At 43.4% G+C, this 20,676-nt stretch overlaps 1 protein-coding gene across 1 annotated transcript in view; it reads right to left on the bottom strand.

The window, feature by feature from the left end:
* Positions 1-352: 352 nt before the first annotated feature.
* The window catches only part of LOC119404154 (pre-mRNA-splicing factor syf1 homolog), a 71,162-nt gene continuing 50,838 nt past the window's right edge, over positions 353-20,676 (bottom strand). Inside the window, exons 22-23 of the mRNA XM_037670748.2 lie at positions 11,406-11,518; positions 353-440 (exon numbers count right to left, since the gene is read on the bottom strand). Of these exons, the coding sequence (XP_037526676.1) occupies positions 382-440; positions 11,406-11,518 (172 nt within the window). The 3' untranslated portion in view covers positions 353-381. The remainder of the gene's footprint in view (positions 441-11,405; positions 11,519-20,676) is intronic.

Below are 20,676 nucleotides of genomic sequence, written 5' to 3'. Positions count from 1 at the left end.
ACTACTACTACTACTACTACTACTACTACTACTACTACGACAATGGCGGCACAGGGTAGACCAAGACAGCTTCGGTGTAAAACTAAAAATTACTGTCTCTGACCAAGCCAAAATTATACTATTTAGATGTAGTGAGCTAGAAACCAGTGGACACTATTCTGTTGTGCAATACTCTGTCTCTAGTCTTTCCAGTGCTTCAAATTCGTTTTAAAAAATGCAATACCAACTAGCCTACCAACCCATTCACCCTTGCACTGACATGTACACAGCATGCACAGCTATTAGGCTGAATAGAAAATAGTGCAGTCAGAGTAAAATTCTTTTATTTCTGCCTACAGCTATGAACAAGCACAATTATCTGAAAGGCTGTAATTTGATTGCCTATTTCTTGAGGTCACCAAAGACTTCTTCTGGAACAGATCTTTGTTCCACAGCTACCTCTGGAAAACATGAAAATAAAATGGAGTGAGTAAACAGCAACTTGTCCCATTTTCAAACGCACCACAGCAGCTGTCATTTGGTCACCTTAGGTCACCTTCCTAAAATTAATGCCCCCCACCATTTTTTTTTTCCAGTTATCACATCAAAATTCTTTTTTTAATTATGTGGCCATGTGACATGTCTTGATGCCAATGACAAAAAATGGGTAATTGCATTCTACAGCATTGCTAGAGCCCACAGTGGGAAATTCAAGCTGCAAGTCGCAGCACAGTTTTGAAATCAGTCCCTGCCAGCGGCAAGTTATCTTTTCGTCCACTTTACTTTCTTCACATTTATATCCCAATTATTAGAAATAACATCCCCTATACTTTCCTTGGCATTACTGTCTGTCAGTTCTCATTAATACTGTGTCTAACAGTCCACATTACTTGCTTCACATTTATATCCCAATTATTACAAATAACATCCCCTTACTTTCCTTGGCATTACTGTCTGTTAGTTCTCATTAATACTGTGTCTAACAAAGAAAAATGAGCCCTTAAAAGTCATCTTCTTTCTTTCAGAATTGTGTATGGACTATGAATTATGATCATACATCATCTCTATTCCAGAGACACGGTTGTAGCGTTATCTGCGTGAAGCAGGCAATACTTAAAGATTTCCTTTGTTTGGTGGGGAGAAGGAGCCCACAGGGGCAATTCATAACCTCAGTCATGTTTTGCCCTGCTTACTGTTTTTATTCACTTAATGCGCATTAAGGGCAGAAGAACAATAACGAAAATGAGAGATAAGGATGAGGTGGATGCAGGTCTATATGATGTGCTACAGTAATGACATACTGCTCTGTTTCTACATGATAAGCAGAGTAATTCAGAATTTTTATAACCAGAGGTGCAAATACCAAATGGCACACATTACAAGTTTAATATAGAAAACTTAATGCAGTATAGTGCTTGCAAATTTGTGCAAGTAAACTAGCTGCTGAACATGCTCAAGAGTCACATTCGATCGCACAACCAGAATGTTGCCAATTATCCGTAACATTGGTACTTTGAATGGGGAGATTAAGCCAGGGGTCTCAAACGCACCACAGCTAGCGGGCGGCAGTCGCGAAATTTAGTCTCCCACAAGGGCCAGGACAGTGAAGAAGGTTAGAGTGGAAAGGGGGGGTGGGGTTGAACAAAATGTCAGCTAACGTTGCCATTTGAGAGAAGGCCTTCCCATATCTTATATATGGGTCATTTCTCAATGGGATTTGACGTCAGGTTTTGAGAAACATATCGATACTGAACTACAGAATGATGCAGATTCTGAAATATAGAGTGCTTGATCCATGGTTATGTTCCATCAGGTGCATCACGCATCAGACCATTCACGTCTATGCAGCTCATGAACATACTTCAGAAGAAAAAAAAGATATGGGACAAAGACAGTCATGAGCAGGCTGGGCCACTAGTGAAAGTGGCCTGCAGGTCGCGTGTTTGAGACCCCAGCCTTAAGCTGTGCAGCATGCTCTACCCATATTGAAGGGTACACTGAATTAATATTCCAGCAATGATTACAATGCAGTTCTTGGACAAGGGGCCAAGAAATTTTATATGAACAGAATGTAGGTTGTATAAAATAAAGCAAGCTGAAGAAATGAAGTTTCATTCATTTCGTCTTTGAAATCATCTGTATTGATATATAGCCTCTTGTGCTGGCCACATCACAAAACTGCCGCTTTCTAAGGAGGTGCCACTCCAAACTGCAAGAAGAGGGGTCACAAATACAGTCTGAGTTTGAAGTAAATCAAAGCATGGTAGGTAGATTAGCAGGCCGTTAGGACTTCATGGAAAATATATAATTGAAACAGTACATAGAAACATGGTATGGGCATCTTTAGAAGTTAGGGAAGCACAAAATAAAATAACAGAGCTGTGCGAATAGGAAAATTTTGGGTGTGAAGCGAATTTGAATATCGAAGTGTGAGTGCGAATCGAATAAAATATTTTTAGAATATTTTTCTAATACTTCGAAGCGAAATTGCAGTTAGGATTACTAAGCATATTCTTATGAGATAGCAACATGAAAGTGTTTCTTTTTGCTAGGTTGATGAAGCACTGGTGGGGTGGCAGGGGCGTAGCCAGAAATATTTTTCGGGGGGGGGGGGGGGTTCAACCATACTTTATGTATGTTCGTGCATGCGTTTGTATGTGTGCATGCCTATATGCGGAAGCAAAACTGAAAAATTTCGGGGGGGGTTTGAACCCCCCCAACCCCCCCCTTGGCTACGCCCCTGTGGGGTGGTGTTTCATAGTTTTCTTATCAAGAATGAGGCAATGTAGAGGCCGAATTTTATTTATATACGTGATTTGGTGCAATCAAAGAGTTGCTAACAACACCTTACACGTGATAGGCAAAGATGCCATTTCCTCAGCCTCTCCTCCTCTCTCAACTTCTGTGGAAGCCCAACTGATGTGGCGGACAAGGGTGTGCTCCCTTAAAGTCCGGAGTTCTAAATCTGCCTCGTAGACGTCGATATATAAGAACATCTGAAATTTTAGATGCTAAAAAGCTTCGGCTTCCGATTTTTCAGACTTCCTGCCCAAATTTCAGGTCCAAAACAGCATTAATTAAGCCCCCACCTCTGCCACATCTTTCATCTCCATGTCGGAACCAGCGTTTTCTTGAGTTAATACATTTGCGACTGTAGCAGAGCTTGAAAGGCAGCTTTGTCGCAATACCGGGGTGTGATGAGGTGAAGCATATTGAAAATCTAGGGACCACTTTCAATCGGACGTTGACTGTCTCTTGGCAAAGTTCGACCGTAACGGAGCTTGAAAGGCAGCTTTGCCGCAGTACCGGGGTGTGATAAGGTGAAGCATATTGAAAATATAGGGACCACTTCCAATCGGACGTTGAATCTCTCTTGGCAAAGTTCGTAACGGAGCTTGAAAGGCTGCTTTGCCGCAATACGAGAGTGTAATGAGGTGAAGCATATTAAAAATCTGAAGGGGACACTTTCAATCGGACGTTGACTATTTGTTTTTGGGAAGTTCGAATAGTAAAATTCCAGTGCGAATCGAATAGCAAACACTATTCGAAAAATATTCGAAATTTCGAATTTTCGCACACCCCTATAAAATATGTATGAGAAAAGAGTGTGACATGCAGCATAGCTAATGGGCAGTAAAGGGTGTTATAGTGTGCTGAAGTATATGTGGTCAAAGCCGCACTCAAACCCACTACTGTCTCGCCACTACACTCATACAGTGTGTTCAGTTCGTCGCTCTGATCCTCTGGCTAAGAGGAGGCAGGTGCATGGTAAGTTCGCAATCGCAGCAAAAAGATGCAGTGTCCTGACTCAATGCTTCAGGCACCGACTGGAGCAGTGTACCTGTGGCATTATCGTGCAGCTAGCACTAAAAGCCGCAATATAAACATTTCTGTGTAACATTAAGAAATGGCAGCATCCAGCTTGGATGTGGGCGAAAGTAGCCATAGCCCCTTGAACCACATGCACACGACAATCGAGCAACAAGCAGTGCGATGAGCAGATGCTCTCATAAAGCTCTTGTGTCATGAACCATGTGCTGTCACGTTTGTAGCACAGCCACATGCAAGCAAGATTGCAAAAGAAAGTGTAGCGACAACCACGTGCCCATAAAAAAAATCTTGAAACGTGCTGTAAGGGTGATGTTTCTGCCAAATGTCTAATTTTACATGCTCACATCACCAGAAAAAATTCACTCTATGCTGACAACGTGAAAATGGTGTGGCCATATAATTTCTCACAGTAATGCCTGGACGGAAATCTGACGCCACCAACTAAGTGAGTTTCTTAAAGGGCCAGTAAAGAACCCTGCGGTCCAGAATTTGTGATGAAGATATAAACGCGCACTTTTACGATGTGAACATGCTGCCGCAAGAATTTTGTGAATAGGTAATGTAATAATGAGGTTATAGGAGACAAAACAACAATTTCTGCCAGTTTCGGTTTCTCGCTTGGCCTCCCCACCCTTCTCCGCCGCACTGAGAGGTAGGCATAGCCTGTCATCATGACTATGCCCACGTTGGCAATGTAGCACAACGCTGTGATTACATCGTCAGTGTGCAGCCAATGACCGAGCAAGGCTTCCTCCACGTGTCGCTCACGTCAATTACCCAAAGGCAGCCTAGTGAGAAAGCGCGGTGCGAGGCACTGATAAGGTCAACAATTATGCGACGTGTGAGGAACTGCAATGCCAAAAGCGCATCACTACAGGGCCAGGTCAGTGCTACATAACATTGCCCATAGGCAACATTATGTCACTTAGCGGGCGAAGAGAACATTGCCTCCAGCGACATTCCCTGTTCAACGATTCCCATCACTTCAAGCCTCCCTCTTCCTCTGAACTTCTGTCTTGTGTGGTACTCAACGTTCTGCAAGACAAAATATGTGTGCCATCATAACAAACGTGACTGAGTCAAGTACGGCATAGCCAGCTCGTGATTGTTAAGAATTTATGCATTGGTTCGGATATTCTGGAATCAATTTTTGCTCATTATGTACATATTTCAGTTGTGAATTAAAGCTGATTTAGCAGATTGATACTTTCACACTATGTGTATGTCTGTGTTTTTTAGTAAGAAACATGGGAATAAAAATGAAAAATGTTCAAATTTTACTTGTGTTGATCGAGTTTTGTCTTACAAGAAATCGGTCAGCTTTAGTTTGTCCATTTCACAGTACATGAGGAAAATTAAAGAATTGTTAACGAAATTTATTGAATGATCGCGTCGCCCAAGCGGCCAGCGGACCGGCAAGAGACCATGAACACATCGCACTTGCATGCGAAGTGAGAAAGGAGGGCTTCCACGGCAACCCTCCTCCTCCCAGCTTTGCGCCCTTTCCCTCTATTTGCTCACTTCATCAGTGATATCATGAAAAGAATGTTTTGTTTGTGAATTATATTTCTAGTTGGATACCCGGCAGCCACCAGTGGTGGAAGCGGTGCTGCTGCAGCGTATCAGCACGCAACTCCCTATACCCACCATGGGAGGTATAGGGAGTTTCCACTCCCTGACTGAAGTACGGCAGCCAATCTCCTCAGCAACTAAAGAAATAGTCCCGCTCATGCACTCAGCAATGTTCTGCGAAGGAGGGTCATCGGCCGTTTAGCTCATGATGTCACTCTGGAGTGCGAGCCATTGGTACAGGCTTGTGTGCATTTGCTTTTGAGGAGAAAATGCTGCTGACTTCTAAAGTTGTGCCCAGCTTCAGAAAAAATGAAAGTCCCTTTATAATGCAAAAAATAACATAGGCAAAAGCCCATGCTGTCATGAAACACCTATTAAATTACTTTGATGTTCTCAGTTGACTGCTCTGTTCCTTCTAATTACCTGTTGTCTTTTGGTCACTTAGACATCACCACTGGTTCTACTACATGTTGAGACTTGGTTGCCATGGCGTTAATTCACATTTGATTCACTCGCATACTCTAGCCAGTTTAATTCACATTTGATTCACCATGTGCACTAATTATTACTGCTAATCGCTTGGCATACCCTTACTACATTAAGCCCCCCCCCCCCCTCAAAGCTTTCTGCAAATTGCACAGCGTTGCACTATTTCGAGGATTGGCCCACTTGACCTTTGGCACCGTTTGTGTTTGTACTGCTGGACACCGGAGTTTTCTTGCACTTTTTCCTGATTACTCATTGCTCCTTATAGGCTGCCTCAGTAGAAAACAAACCACAGACCCTTTTCATAACAAGGCGCCCCAAGCGCCCTTCGTGTGGACTACTACAAGCTGCCATCTTTAGGTTGCCGCAGCAGATGACACTGTCTGCGACTGCTGGTATGTGACGTTTCGCTAGCGCGGCAGCCAGCTCGCGTGTTGTGAATAGTGCAGGAAACGTGTTGCTAAAGATGGTTCAAAAGGTGTTGTGTTCTGTTGTGTCACCAACAAGGCTACCGCGACGAGAACAGAAAAATAAGCCACAGACAATTGAAAATTATCAATGTAAATAAACGCACGTGCTGCACCTCGGCACAATATATGTGTCACTGTCATGGTCGTGGAATGCACTAGGCCACGTATGTAGGCATGTTGTGGATTTGCACGTAAAATGCTTGTCCGCATGATGGATGATGTGGTATGGACCATCGTAAGCACGTTGCAGTGGCTTCCGACATCACCAGACCTGCGGGCATATGGAATGTAGTACGTTTGCTGACAGCGTGGTTCAGGGGCACAAAGTGTCCAGAATGAAACCCGGAGTCCGTCGATTTAGTCGGCGGGGTCATGGCATGGTGATGAAACGATAGGGCAGTAATGACGCCAAGCCACTCTCTACGGGCTGCTCTTTCGACACCGAAGTCAGTTGTACAACCTTTGCAAAGCAAGGCGCGGTGGCATTCATTCGCAGAGATATTCGAGACAGTGAGATTCAGCCAGCTGGCACCAGGCACGGACACTCTACACGGGCACATGCATGTGGACACACCCCCTTGCCCTAAACATGGCGATTTCTATCCCAGAAACCTTTGCAAAATCGAAACTGACAAAAAGCCCACCACCGGGTGGCATATTTATGAAAGGTGTCTATTGTGATGAACAGACCGCCTCTAGCCAGAAGCATCTTCAAGGTGTCCAGGCTCTTCGTAAACGATGCCAATCCGAATCCGATACACCTCGGCATTCCCATGCATAGAACATTACTGTAGGGACAGCCTTCTCTCTAGGTGACTGTAGAAAACCCTAGGGCTGTGGCAGCATCTCATAGACAGAAATTAAACCTATCTAGCAGCTCTTGGTGGCACTTTAGGCCTAGCAGCATCAGAAGAAACAAGTGTGGCATTTTTTTTCGAAATGAGCTAAATCCAGAAACCGAAACTAGCTGAAATATTGATCCGTTGGCAAGTACATTCTCTCAACTTTCCTCTAAAAGAGTTATCAGAACGAAATGCATCATATACCAACAGCTACGTGTTCTCACAGATCTCGTTTCAAAACGAACTTGAGCCAGATACATGCGCTGTGTGGATCGAAATGAGTCAAATCCAGTATGCCAATAGCAAAGCGCTTCAGCGATCATGTGATTCAGCAAACGTGGAAGCCTCCGTGTGATTTCCCGCCTAGCCTGACTGCTCTGCCTGTTTTCTGGGTGTTTCTGCAAGCTTTTTTTTACTTTTTGCCCTTTCAGAGCTGGATTATCATGGATTCTGATGGAAGTGAAGAGGTCGGCGAGAGATCTGTCCCCAGACGTCGACGACATCGTGAACAGAAGCAATGTCGACGCCGGCAAAGCAAAAATGTGCCGCTGCCGGAATTTCAATAAAGGTTTTTTAAAGAATACCGCATTGAATTCAATGTCTCAATTCAATATGAGCCAAATCCAAAGTTATCATGCTAATAATGGTGAAATCCGCTGCATATTTTTGATTGATTGTGGCCAGAAACTTCCCCTAGCCGACATGTAAAACATATCATAAAATAGCTTTGATAGCGTTGTGTTTAGTTTGCATAGCAAATTTTTGCCGTTTTCTCAAATTCTCTTTGGATGGATTTGACTCATTTCGAAAAAATAAACGCCTCAAGTGACCTAACTAATAATAAAGCATCACAAATACTTTGTCCTATGACGCTAAGACTTATGTTAGCATTTATTTCCTGCTGCGACTGTGGAAAACAAGTAGCAGTGATCAAGGCAGGGGACCTAGTTTCTGCCATGTTGCGGCACAAGTTGTAACCAGTGGAAGCTGCCGCATATGACCCCTCCCCTCTACCACATCGCGCCAACACTCTTACTTCGAAGTTGGAGCATTTGAGGATATTTGGCACATTCGTATTGATTTATGGTAAAAATAAACAAACAGTGCACTTGAAATGAGGACAAAGGAAGACTTGGAAACGATACGAGCACTGTGTTGTGTAATAGCATAGTCTCTCAATACTTTTTCCCCGTCACTCTATGGGAGAGCTTTGTGTGTCGCCAACTTTGACCGCGGGGCGGCGCCACCAGTGTTAGGGGGCACCCGCGGCACTCGTCGAAGCAGTCAGCGAGGCGACGGCGTTGTGTGTTTGTTTTTGTGCGTTGTGCTGTATCGCGTGCATGCAGTGCTTTCTGTGCGTCTTATCGTATTCAAATGTGACGAATAGTTAGCGGCAGCGTGACGAACGATGCAGAAGACGTCCTGCGTGCCGCACAGCCGCTCCGGCGAACAAGGCGCTCGTCGAGGCTAGCGTGGCGACGGCGTGCTGTGTTCCCTTTGCGTCATTTTATCGCGTGTGTGCGGTGCTGTGTGTGCGTGTGGCCATTTTCTAGGCGACGAACAGTTGACGGCAGCTTCACGAACGATGACAACGACATGCTGTGTGCTGCACTGTCGCTCCGGCTGTAGAGGAACCGCTGAAAAAGTATCGTTGTTTGTGTTCCCCAGCGACACCGAAAGCCGTGAGCAGTGGGAGCGGGCGATACCACGCAAAGAAACAGGCACATTCTCGTTCAGTTCACCAAACATTCGAGTATGTGAAAAACATTTCTATAACGAGGACATTATTCGCGAAGACGAATGCATTATAGAAGGCACCGTTGTTAGGTTGCCGTGCGAAAGAGCGAAGCTGAAGGTCTCCCGGCTTACTAATTGTCCAAAAAGAAGCCGGCACCTCGGCAGTTGCCACACAGGCAGCCGGTCAAGCGTCGTCGGGAGTCTTGGGAGGATTCCAGTGGGGAAAATGCTGCGCAGAGGATCCGCGTGGATGTCTCCGACGAATTGGATGCAGTAAATCACGGTAAATATTGCAGTTTTACGCGGCTTGCTCTTCTGTGTTCTTCGGCATGCTGATTATAACGCAAGCTGAGCAAACTTGATGGATTTTGTAAACCTTTGTGTTTTTCCCCTTGTTGTGCAGAAAGTATGCCGACGGTAAACAAGGCTGAGGAAGAAGCTTGCCAAACAGAGGAGGCTGTGTGCAGCGCTTTGGAATGGCACCGTGCGTAAGGCTGTGTACTGGCAATGTTGGTTGCGGTTCTTCCGCTGACGTCGGCTACAGCCTCGAGAAAAATAAGAAGCGTCAAAAAGGCATGACCAAGCAGTCTTTGCTAAATCAGCGTGCAGGGCATGGCTGCACGCCGATTTCGCCGCGATCGAAAGGAATAAAACACTGCCGCAACTGAACAGACATTTATGGCCGCTACGTGCAGGTACGAGTATGCTGCCTATACGCGATGGGTGATCAGTATATATATAAAAAAAAACAAAACATGCAAACCTGTCCGTGAAGCCACCAGAGCGAGTTTCCGCCACGGAAACCTCTTGACGCACCCAAATCGCCGTTTAAGCGGCCGCGATGAAAGCCCCCTTGTCTGCAGTAGCGCCCCCTGGCGGAAGGCTCTGTCCCTATACCAAACTTGGCCCGAAGTTTCGTGACCAGTAGAAAAGTACTGAGGGACTATGGTAATAGTCTTAATTTGTCCTCGTTTTATGTGCACTGTTTGCTTATTTTTAGCACAAATATAGTTGGAGCGCTCAAGTTCAACGACCCAAACACTCCGCCTCTTTTCAGAGCTCTCAAAAGCAACCATTCACATGCACCATAAAAATGCTGCCCGCTCACACACTCCCCTGCTCTATAATATGCTACACGAAGGAAGCATGCCTGCCGTACCCTGCTGTGTCCTCTAGCCATGGCTAAGCTCCTTTTTTCTTATTTTAATTACTGGCTCACAATGTCACCATTACTCCTGGGTCAAGCCATGCATTGTGACAATTGGTAAGAATGCAAAATTAAATGGATTATTTAAATATATAACCTCTGCTGTCATGTATGTACGTACTAGGTTGCAAGCCTTTGATACGGTGCAACACTTTTCACTGGGCATTAGCGGAGAAATGTGTTTTCCTGTTGCGTAAAAGCATTCGTTCACATACAGTGTCGCACACTGCATGAATTTAGCATGCAGCACTTCACTGGCATGCTACGATGACAGTGATGATAGATCAGTATCTGCATTCCATTACAGCTGCGTTAGTGAAAACTGTAATGATGCTGACAATGGCACAGCAGAAAATCTTTTGTGGTCTCTCAAAAATGCACTGTGGGGCTTAGCACTGACCTCGGCTAACGTAGTGGCAACTCATGGCAACCCCTTTCCCTTTACCAAGGGTAAAGCTTGTTGTGGGGGTGGACAATAGTTACAAAATAATGAATGCAACAACACAATTTTAGCTCTTCTATCAAGCCTTTTAAAAATAGTACATTCTGTATTTAAATAAATACATTTAATATAACAGAGATGCCAATAGTAAAGATTAAAAACTGAAGAATACGACATCAATTTTAACTAATAATGAGAAATAAAATAAAAGGCACAAGTACGTTAGGAAGGGCTGTTCCAAAATTTCTTGTGTCTGAGTCAGCTTCACTTTCAAAATTATGCTTTGCAATGGCATCCAGTTAATTATGCTGACGAATCTCCTGGACTGCACGAAAATACATGCCAACTTGAACTTGTAGAGAATACTCAGAGCCTCTCCATGTTGACAATCACATTTCAAAGAGAATTTCACGTCCCTATTCCCACATCTCATTTTCAAGAAAAACGGGATTTTTAAAGCCAGTCAATGGTGTCAATGGCACTGACATGTGAGAGATGCCTTACATTTGCATGCTTTTCATACTTCTTGCATAAGAACCATAATTATGTATAACCCCTGCAAGTTACTGTGGAGCTTCCATTCTCTCTTCCATCAAAACAACTATGAATGATGTTTATGCATTGTAATGGTCATATATTGCAAATAAATAGTGCTTTCTTTTTCCTTGAAAAAAAAAAAAAGCACGCGTGACAACATAGCTTACAAATATGCCTGACTAAGCAGTTCTGACTGACTATGTAGAATGGCATAACAGCTGCTATCATCTAACTAGCATACCTAAATTTTAGCTCCACACACCACACTATAACTGCAGTCTAAAAGCCAAGGCTAAACTCACCTTCAACTTGTTGGTCATCATCGGAGCCATCTTCATCATCTATGCTGATTTCATCTGGGTTTGTAGTACGGCTCTGTTCTGCTAGGTTCTGCTCATCTTCTGTAGTCCCACCCCTTAAAAAACAACAAAAAAATTCACTTTGATAAGTACAATCCTTTTTACCCAACCTTAAGGGCTATCAGAGTGTTATTAATGTATCAACCAAATGCAAGTACACTGTTCATCCATCCACATCCTGGTGTTTGTGAGACTGTGTGTAAACAAGTATGTGTGCTAGTTGCATGAGCCCACGGCCAATAAGCCATTATTCCCAGTGCTGTTGGGTCACTTCCAGTCGGTAAAACAGGGCATCACACAACTGGTGGTCCCTGCAGTGGCCCATGCTTACTTAAAGCTCTCAAGTGCACCTGCCAGAATGCACAATTTTGAAGCACTGCAGAAGGGTCATGGAAATAAAAAAATATGTAGTGACACAACGCGTAGACAATTCTACACATAGATAGGATGAAGAAGGTTGGGAACAAATGGAATGTAAAATCTGTGTTCTTACAGCCAAACGTGCTTTCAAATTTGTGCAATGCCAGCCAACACAGTGCACAACACCATAGCATCAAGAAGGCACAGTTAATTGGGAGTAAAGCAAATATTCTTCATGCATTACTGTTGTCCTGCAGAGAAAAGTATATTGGCAGGAATGACAGGATGTGGGAGCATGCAAACAATGTGCCAAATGGCAGTGCGGGCCATCTTAGCTTCCACTGCAGGAACTGTGAGTTTGAGCCCTAATATCTACAGTGCAGTGTGAGAGAAAAAGTATAATGGAAGTAATGGTCGACTCGTGCATTAGGAGGCAATCTGTTAACCACTCGAAAATTGAGTGCTGTTATCCTAACAGCTCAGCATAGATGGACTCATAGTCTTGTTAATCGATACTTTCTTTACCTGGCTTTCAAAATAAATTTAGCTTTCCTCATACAGTTGAAACTTGATTTAACGAAGTGATGTGGGCACTCGAATTATTTCGTTAAATCGGGAATTTCGTAAAATCAAAAAAAGGGATTTTTTTGGTCCTTCGAAATCTAAAATTGTAATGTAGCGGCACCCAAAAGCTGCCACAGCATCGTTTCTATCGGTAACCCGTGCCTGCGTGTCTGAAAAATCCGCGAGAGCAGCCCGAGGGCGGTCCAGACATAGGGACATCATGTCCAGTCGATGCAGGCCGGGTAGATGGTCACTTGGAGTTATAACCACCTACCGATATGCAATGACGCGGGGAATGAATGCAGTGACTGCGTGAGCAGGCCGAGAGAGAAAGATGGGAGGCGATGATCAGTGCTATCCGTAGCATAAGCCATGAAATAACCAAAGCAAGCACCATTGCCTCTAGCACCATCCGTTACGTAAAAACTCTACCGGCTGCAGAGTCCGCTGTACCGTGCATTTGCGTGGCGTGCAGCCTCTTAAAATAGCGTTAGAGCGCATGCTTGAAGAAAAACCCATCTCAGTCAAAATTAGAAGGAAATTACCACTTTTTCCACTCAGTTATTTCAGGAAAAACTTCGTTAGATCGGGTTTGGTGGCCAAATGAGTTAATTTGGGTTGATGGCAACACTGAACCCTATGGGTATTTGCCAGGGAATGGAAATTTCTTAGTTAGATTGGGAACATTGTAAAATCGAGTTTCGTTAGATTTAGTTTTAACTGTATACCTTTTTTCCCTTGCTTGCTCATGTCTTTATTGTCATTTTGTGCAAATGTGCTACGTAATGCTTGTGAAAATGAGTTTTTTTAGCAAGTGCATTGAGGACACAAGGACAACTTTACAAACAAGATTTCAGATAAGAATCGGAATATTTTAGAGCTGTGCGAATAGCAAAATTTTGGGTGCGAAGCGAATTCGAATAATAAAGATTGAGTGCGAATCGAATCGAATAATTTTCGAATAATTTTCTAATATTTCTCAAACATTTTTCGAATACTTCGAAGTGAAATTACAGAAAAAAGTTGCAGAGAATGCCGAAGTATGTTCTCATGAGATAGCAACATGAAAGTGTTTCTTTTTGCTAGGGTGATGAAGCACTGTGGCGGGGTGGTGTTTCATAGTTGTCTTATCAAGAATGAGGCAATGTAGAGGCCGAATTGTATTTATGTACATGATTTGGTGCAACCAAAGTGTTGCCGACAACACTTTACACATGATGGGCAAAGATGCCATTTTCTCAGCCTCTCCTCCTCTTTCAACTTCTGTGGAAGCCCAACTGATGTGGTGGACAAGGGTGTGCTTCCTTCAAGGCCGGGGTTCCAAATCTGCCTCGTAGACGTCAATATATAAGAACATCTAAAATTTTGGATGCTAAAAAGCTTCGGCTTCCGATTTTTTGGACTTCCTGCCCAAATTTCAGGTCCAAAACAGCATTAATTGAGCCCCCACCTCTGCCACATCTTTCATCTTCATGTTGGAACCAGCGTTTTCTTGAGTTAATACATTTGAGACCGTAGCAGAGCTTGAAAGGCAGCTTTGCCGCAATACCGGGGTGTGATGAGGTAAAGCATATTGAAAATTGGGGATCTCTTCCAATCAAACGTTGACTGTCTTTTGGCCATGTTCGACCGTAACGGAGCTTGAAAGGTAGCTTTGCCGCAATACGGGGGTGTGATGAGGTGAAGCATATTAAAAATTTAGGGACCACTTTCAATCGGACGTTGACTGTCTCTTGGCTAAGTTCGACCGTAACAGAGCTTGAAAGGCAGCTTTGCCGCAATACGAGAGTGTCATGAGGTGAAGCATATTAAAAAATCTGAAGGGGTCACTTTCAATCGGACGTTGACTGTACTTGTTTTTGGGAAGTTCGAATAGTAAAATTCCAGTGCGAATCGAATCGAATAGCAAACACTATTCGAAAAATATTCAAAATTTCGAATATTCGCACACCCCTAGAATATTTATTTCAAAATTTTCAACTTTTTTCTTTAGTGAATTTTTGAAGACTTGCATATAACCACTTTTATCCTCAACTACTGACTGAATTTCACTAATAGTAGTTGCATACTTGGATCATATAGTGCATGTTGATGCTCAGCAGTGCTTCTGCAATAGCCACCTTTAGCGAGTTCTAAGTATCATGTGGAAGTTTATTAAACCCCCTACCAGTGATTCTACCAATATACAGCAGCACAGAACAAAAAAAAAAATGTGAACTGGGATGCCATATTAATGGTGATGTGGCTCCAGGATTCGTACAGGTTTCAAAGGAGAAAATTCAAGGATATTCAAGGAATTTCAAGGGCCTGTCACACGTTTTTTTCAAGGAATAGAAAATGGCATCCAAATGGGGATTTTTTTTTACTATAACAATGTTTTAAATTCGGACTAAATTTTATTGCACTTATACATATACAGTTGAAACTCAATTTAACGAACATTTGTAAAATCGAGAAAAAGGGGCTTTTCAGTCCATCGAAAGGTAAAATTGTAACGTAGACACACCAAAATCTACCAAGACATTGTTTTTGCCACTAACCCACGCGTGCTCTTGTGAAAAGTATGCTCAGGTGTACCAAACATTGAGCCTCACATATGTGGTCCAGATGATGCAGGCCAGGTAGACAGTCATGTGAAATATGACATGCAGCCGAAATGCAAGGACAAGGAGAACAAATGCAGTGATTATGCGAGCAGGTCGAGCAAGAAAGTTGCGAGGAGACGATTAGTGTCATCTGATGCATAAATCACAAAATAACGAAAGCATACAGTAGTGTTCCTGTGACAGCATTGACAGGAACAATAAACCACTGCCATTCGTAGTACCATCTGTTACGTAAAAGTGTGTGTCAGTGGTGTATAGCCTTGTCAAAATAAAACGAGACTCTTGACTATGGGTAACAGATGTTTTAACGCAATAGCGTCAGTACCCATGTTTGAAGAAAGAAGCCATCTGTGTAAAAAATAGAAAAAAAAAATTGTGCTTCTTATTACTAATTTATTTCAGAAAGAACTTCGTTAAATTGGTATCGGTTCCAAGTTAGTTTCGTTAGTTCAGGTTGACAACAACATTTAACCTTATGACTACCTGCCGGGGAATGCAAATTTCTTCCTTAGATTGGGAACAACGTAAAATCGGGTTTTGTTAGATTGAGCTTTAACTGTATTACTATACTGTTGAAAAGTCTAGCCTTGATGCCATCTAAAGGAGTTCCCAATACACAACAAATGTTCAGGACAGGTGCTGAGGCTTCTCTAGTGTTGGCAAGGTTTGACATCGTTACAATGTACTAACCACATGTACCACTCGCTTGACAGGGAAAAAAGCAGCATAAATGCAGGAGGCAAGAGTGAAGTTGTAAGGAAATAAGTAGAAAAAGCGAGACAAGATGAAGTGACGCATGAGGAGTGAAATGAACGATAGGACAAGGCATGAACAAACAAAATACATGCAAACTTGCACGGTTTATTGTTTCTGAAATGGAAAGTTTGCTGCATTGATGCTAATCTAGAACAGAAAGCAGGTTGCACTGTGGACTTTAGACTGCACTGGTCCCGAAATTCGAAATTCAAGGGTTTTCAAGGACAGAATACAATTCTAGGAGCTTCAAGGGCCTTGAAAATGTACTTTTCAAATTCAAGGGTTTCCAAGGTTTTCAAGGACCTGTACGAGCCCTGCATAGAATTTCACAGCCAAACATGATTGTGTAGGCCCTATGGGAGTGAAACGATGAATCAGTTTAGACTATAAATTGTCCTTTGAGTACACTATTGTAATTCTGCAATTATAGGTTCATTATTAAAAGAGAAGATGAAGGTCAAAGTTTCATTTCAATATTTTGCACCACAATCTCTGTATATAAATGTCAGCATGACATCACGAATTTGAAAGTTTTTCATACTGTAGCCACATTGGCTCAACAATATTTCCTGAAACTTGGTATGTTAAGCCTCTGGCCCCCTTAGGGGACTCTGCACTTTTACTGATTAAGAACTACGTAGGCCTTAGTAGATGCCATCAAAACCTATGACATCATAGCAATCGGGTGCAAGAACTTCAACCCACCTGCATTTTAAAGAATTTTCACTGTTGCAAAAGGCTAACTTATTAATATGAGAAAGATAGTTTTTCTGATTAGTGTCCCTTTAAGAATGGCATCCAATGGCATTGTGCATGGAAAGCTTTGCTCTTGATTGTCACCTGAAGCTCTTCCATAATGCCCACAGTTGGCTTCTCAGGGCCCTATGCCTCCACTTGCTGGCCTAAACGACATCTGACCACTGTCTGACCATAGCATTTGATTATCTTTGTCACAAAAAAAAATTGGCTGTAGACTCGTTTTACTCAAAAAAAAAAAAAGGATTTGGCAATACAATCAAACCCACTTACAATGTTCAGGCGCCATGAAAATTGCACTTCTATAATTGGTTTGTGCACGCGCATGCACGCACACGCGCACACACACACACACGCACGCACGCACGCACACACACACACACACACACACACACACACACACACACACACACACACACACACACACACACACACACACACACACACACACACACACACAAAGTGGGGGGCTGGCTGAGCTGTTCTTAACATAATGGCAATGCGTCCATTGACCCTCCCCTCCTCGTTCTGACTGCATACTGCTCATTTAAAACAAATGGACCTCACTTCATATACGACATGAAGTACGACACCAGATGCAATTTTGCCAACTATCCTCTTGTGGCCAACCCACACACTCCTGTCATGTTGGTGGTCTTTTCAAAATCCACTGCTACCTCGCTCACCCCCTGCAACCTTTGAAACCGCTGCTGATAACCTGCACGATAAGGCACAGCTGACCTGTCTACACTCCTACAGCATGCTCACCAGACGCTCATTCTTATACAGTTGAAACTCGGTTTAACGAAGCGATGGCCGCACTCAAATTGTTTCGTTAAATCGGGAAGTTAGTAGAATCGAGAAAGGAATTTTTCGGTTTTTCAAAATCTGAAATCGTGACGTAGCAGCATCCAAAAGCTACCATGGCATCTTATTTGCCACACACTCCTGCGCGCCTGAAAAGGCCACGAGGGCAGCCCGAACATGGAGCCTCTCATGTCTGGGTAATACAGGTGAGGTAGACGGTCACGTGAAGCTACAACAAGTTGCCGATGTGCATAGAGGGGGGAGAACGAATGCACTGGCTGTGTGAGCTGGTAGAGCAAGAAAGTTGGGAGGTGACGATCAGTGCCGTCTGTCACATAAACCATTAAATAACGAAAGCTACCACCGTGTTCCTGACGGATCATTTACAGGGACAAGAAACCACCACCGCCCCAATGCCATTTGGTACATCAAAGCGCTACCGACTGTTAAGTCCGTTGTTCCTTGCATGGGCGTGGTGTGTGGCTAGATGTTTTAATGCGATAACGTTACAGTGCACAGCCAATTCTCGTCCATGTTAGAATCAGAAAACTCGTCCATGTTAGAATCAGAAAGAAATTAGTGCCATTTTTTGCTTATTTAGTTCCGGAAAAACTTCATTAAATCGGGTTTAGCAACATGATAGCTTTGTTAATTCGAATTGATGACAACATTAAAACGTATGGGTACTTGCCAGGGAATAGAAATTTCTTTGTTAAATTGGAAAATTTGTAAAACTTGCTTTCATTAGATTTAGTTTTAACTGTATATGATGTACTGTTAAAACCAGTGTCATTATAAGTAGGTTCGGCTGTATTTAAGAAGGTGGCAATGTCGAAGTCTCGGTCATCAACGTGTGAGGCAACTTGGACAGTGTAGGGCAGAATGAAAGCCAATATCCCTGAATACTATAAATGTATTACTATATAATATGTGACAAAAAAGTTGAAGATGAACCCAAGTTTCTAGAAATATGCTACACTAAGAACCTTATGGTCTAGAGTGATTTCAAGCCCTGTCTTCCCAGGACTTCAGGGTTTACCCCAAAAAATTTTAAAGTGGGCATTTGAAAATTGGGGGGGCACCTCCACGTGCCCCATAGAGATATAGCGTATATAAAGCGCATCTGAAATTCAGGACGACGCTGAAACTCTTTGGCATATGGTTTTTTGGACTTTCTGCTCTGATTGCAGGTCCAAAATGGCATGATTTGAAGCCACAACCGGTGATATGGTAATTATCTTTCAACCCGTTTGCAGCCGTAACGGTTCCTGAAAGTTGGTTTCCCCGCATCGCAATACTGCTGCACACTGAAGCATACCAACACTTGGTAGAGACCACTGTCACGGGACACAATTATGCACAACAGTTTCTGCTGTGTTCTGTCAGTAAAACATCACTAATACACACCCGTTTTAAACGACCTGACAGTTAAAACATAGTTGCAACAAATCCTCGATGCAGTCTACATAACGCCTAATGTATTTACTGACTGCGCCTCAGTGGTTTGCTGTACACTTTCCCTAGTGGTTAGAACGCTCCGCAAGCACTTTTATTCCCAAAACAAGGAAGTAAAAGGGCATGTATTAGTTTTTCTGGATTAAGCGGCTTTAGGGACAATTTCGCAGTCCTTACGGAATTCAATAACAAATGTCGACTGTACTCGGGAGCAACAGTAAGTTATCCTCGAGTACTACAAACTTGAAGGCCGAAGGGTGGGCGATGCTGGGCAGGTAGTCATAGAGGTGAGCAGCAAAACCACTGCCGTCCACCCTGGGGAGAACCCTGTACCTAGTGCACTTAGTGTTATAGTACTTGAAGGTCTTTTGTGCGTTACCTAATATAAAATAACAGCAAGACACTATCTTAAAGGGGCCCTGCAACACTTTTCCAAGTAACCATCAAATGGCTTCATTAAAAGAGTTTATTGCCTCTCGAATCGACCGCCGCAAAAATTTTAAAATCCGTCAAGTACGAGCGGAGTTACAGAGGTTTTTCGCATGCTGTAATTGCTTTCTCTCTTCTCTCGTCCCAACGAGCGCGCTTGAAGCTAAGCAGGGGAGGGGGGGGATGGCACGGGGGAAAGAAATTACATCACATGTGCGTCATGACCTAGAGCACATTTTCTTTTTTTTTTTTTCTTCGAACATGCGGCTTACTTTCAGTGTGATCACATGTGTGTGCACAGGCACGTGGTGGCCTCCCGCAGCGGCCTCGATGACTATGCAGCTCACGATGCACAAATCAGCCAATGGCCGTGAATTTGGGTATATGGTGTGGTCATTTGGGTATAATTGTAGAAAGAAGAGGAAACGATTTCTAGCCGACTTTGAAAATTAACTGTAAATTCCAGGCCATGTGCTGTGCTATAATGCTTGGCTCGCATGTTCTCATGATCCTCGACTACTGACTGGCAGCATTTTCTGACCATGCTGGGAAAGTGTTGCAGGGCCCCTTTAAGTAACTACGTAGAACCCCGCTGATACGTTTTTGAAGGGACCGTAGGAAATAAACGTAAGAGCCAGGAAACGCAAGAGCAGAAAAGCAGGAAAAACGAAAAAAATATTTCGTGGTACAGAATTTCATTTCAATGCTTACGCTTGAAAAAAAAGGTGCAATGTTGCCTGGTGCGTTTACTCATGCCCAAGCAGCATGGAAAGCTTTTGCGCGCCTGCAGCATCATATCCTTTTAATAAATTTAGTGCCACCACGGCAGACGCCTGTAAAGCGATCACTTTTGGTGATACCTTTGCGAGATTGTCACCGGATGCGTCGGCGTCTCCGAGCGATAATGCAGCACTGTTGGCAAAGTGTCGGACCACCATGGCTCATAGTAGATTCAAACACCTTGCAAAAGTGAAAGTGCTCCCGAAAGCGATTATCGAAGAAGATGGCCCCTGTTCCACCAAATCCTAACTTCATCACTGGTGGACGCATAGGCGCACTCAGCCACGATCTAGCCGACGGATAGAACCGCGGAGCTGAGAACGGCGTCATCCACAGAAATTAATTACATTTCTGTAGCATCATTCACAGAAACGTAATCAACGTATGCGATTCTTTTGGCACCAACAGTTGTAGGCGAGAAAAAACTAAGCACACACAACACGAACAGCACAATGAGTTCTACCGCGAACTCCTCCGACAAATAACGATCACGGTGAGCCCATGCCAACGCGACGGCGGAAACAAACGCCTATCTCGACAGGTTTATTTTCGCAAGCGCTAAAAACAAGTAATTAATTAAGTCATGGATGCCATGTTTGCAATACGAATCTCGAAGGCTATGCTTTTGTTCGCTGCAACCGAAAGTATGTTATGCCCGTTGCTTGCGCCACTCATGCGGCTAATCTTATGGTTAAGCCAGA

Source organism: Rhipicephalus sanguineus, chromosome 1 (genome assembly GCF_013339695.2).
Source record: "Rhipicephalus sanguineus isolate Rsan-2018 chromosome 1, BIME_Rsan_1.4, whole genome shotgun sequence".
Lineage (NCBI taxonomy): Eukaryota > Metazoa > Arthropoda > Arachnida > Ixodida > Ixodidae > Rhipicephalus > Rhipicephalus sanguineus.
Note: the sequence above shows the minus strand (reverse complement) of the source record. Positions and strands in the feature narration are given on the sequence as shown.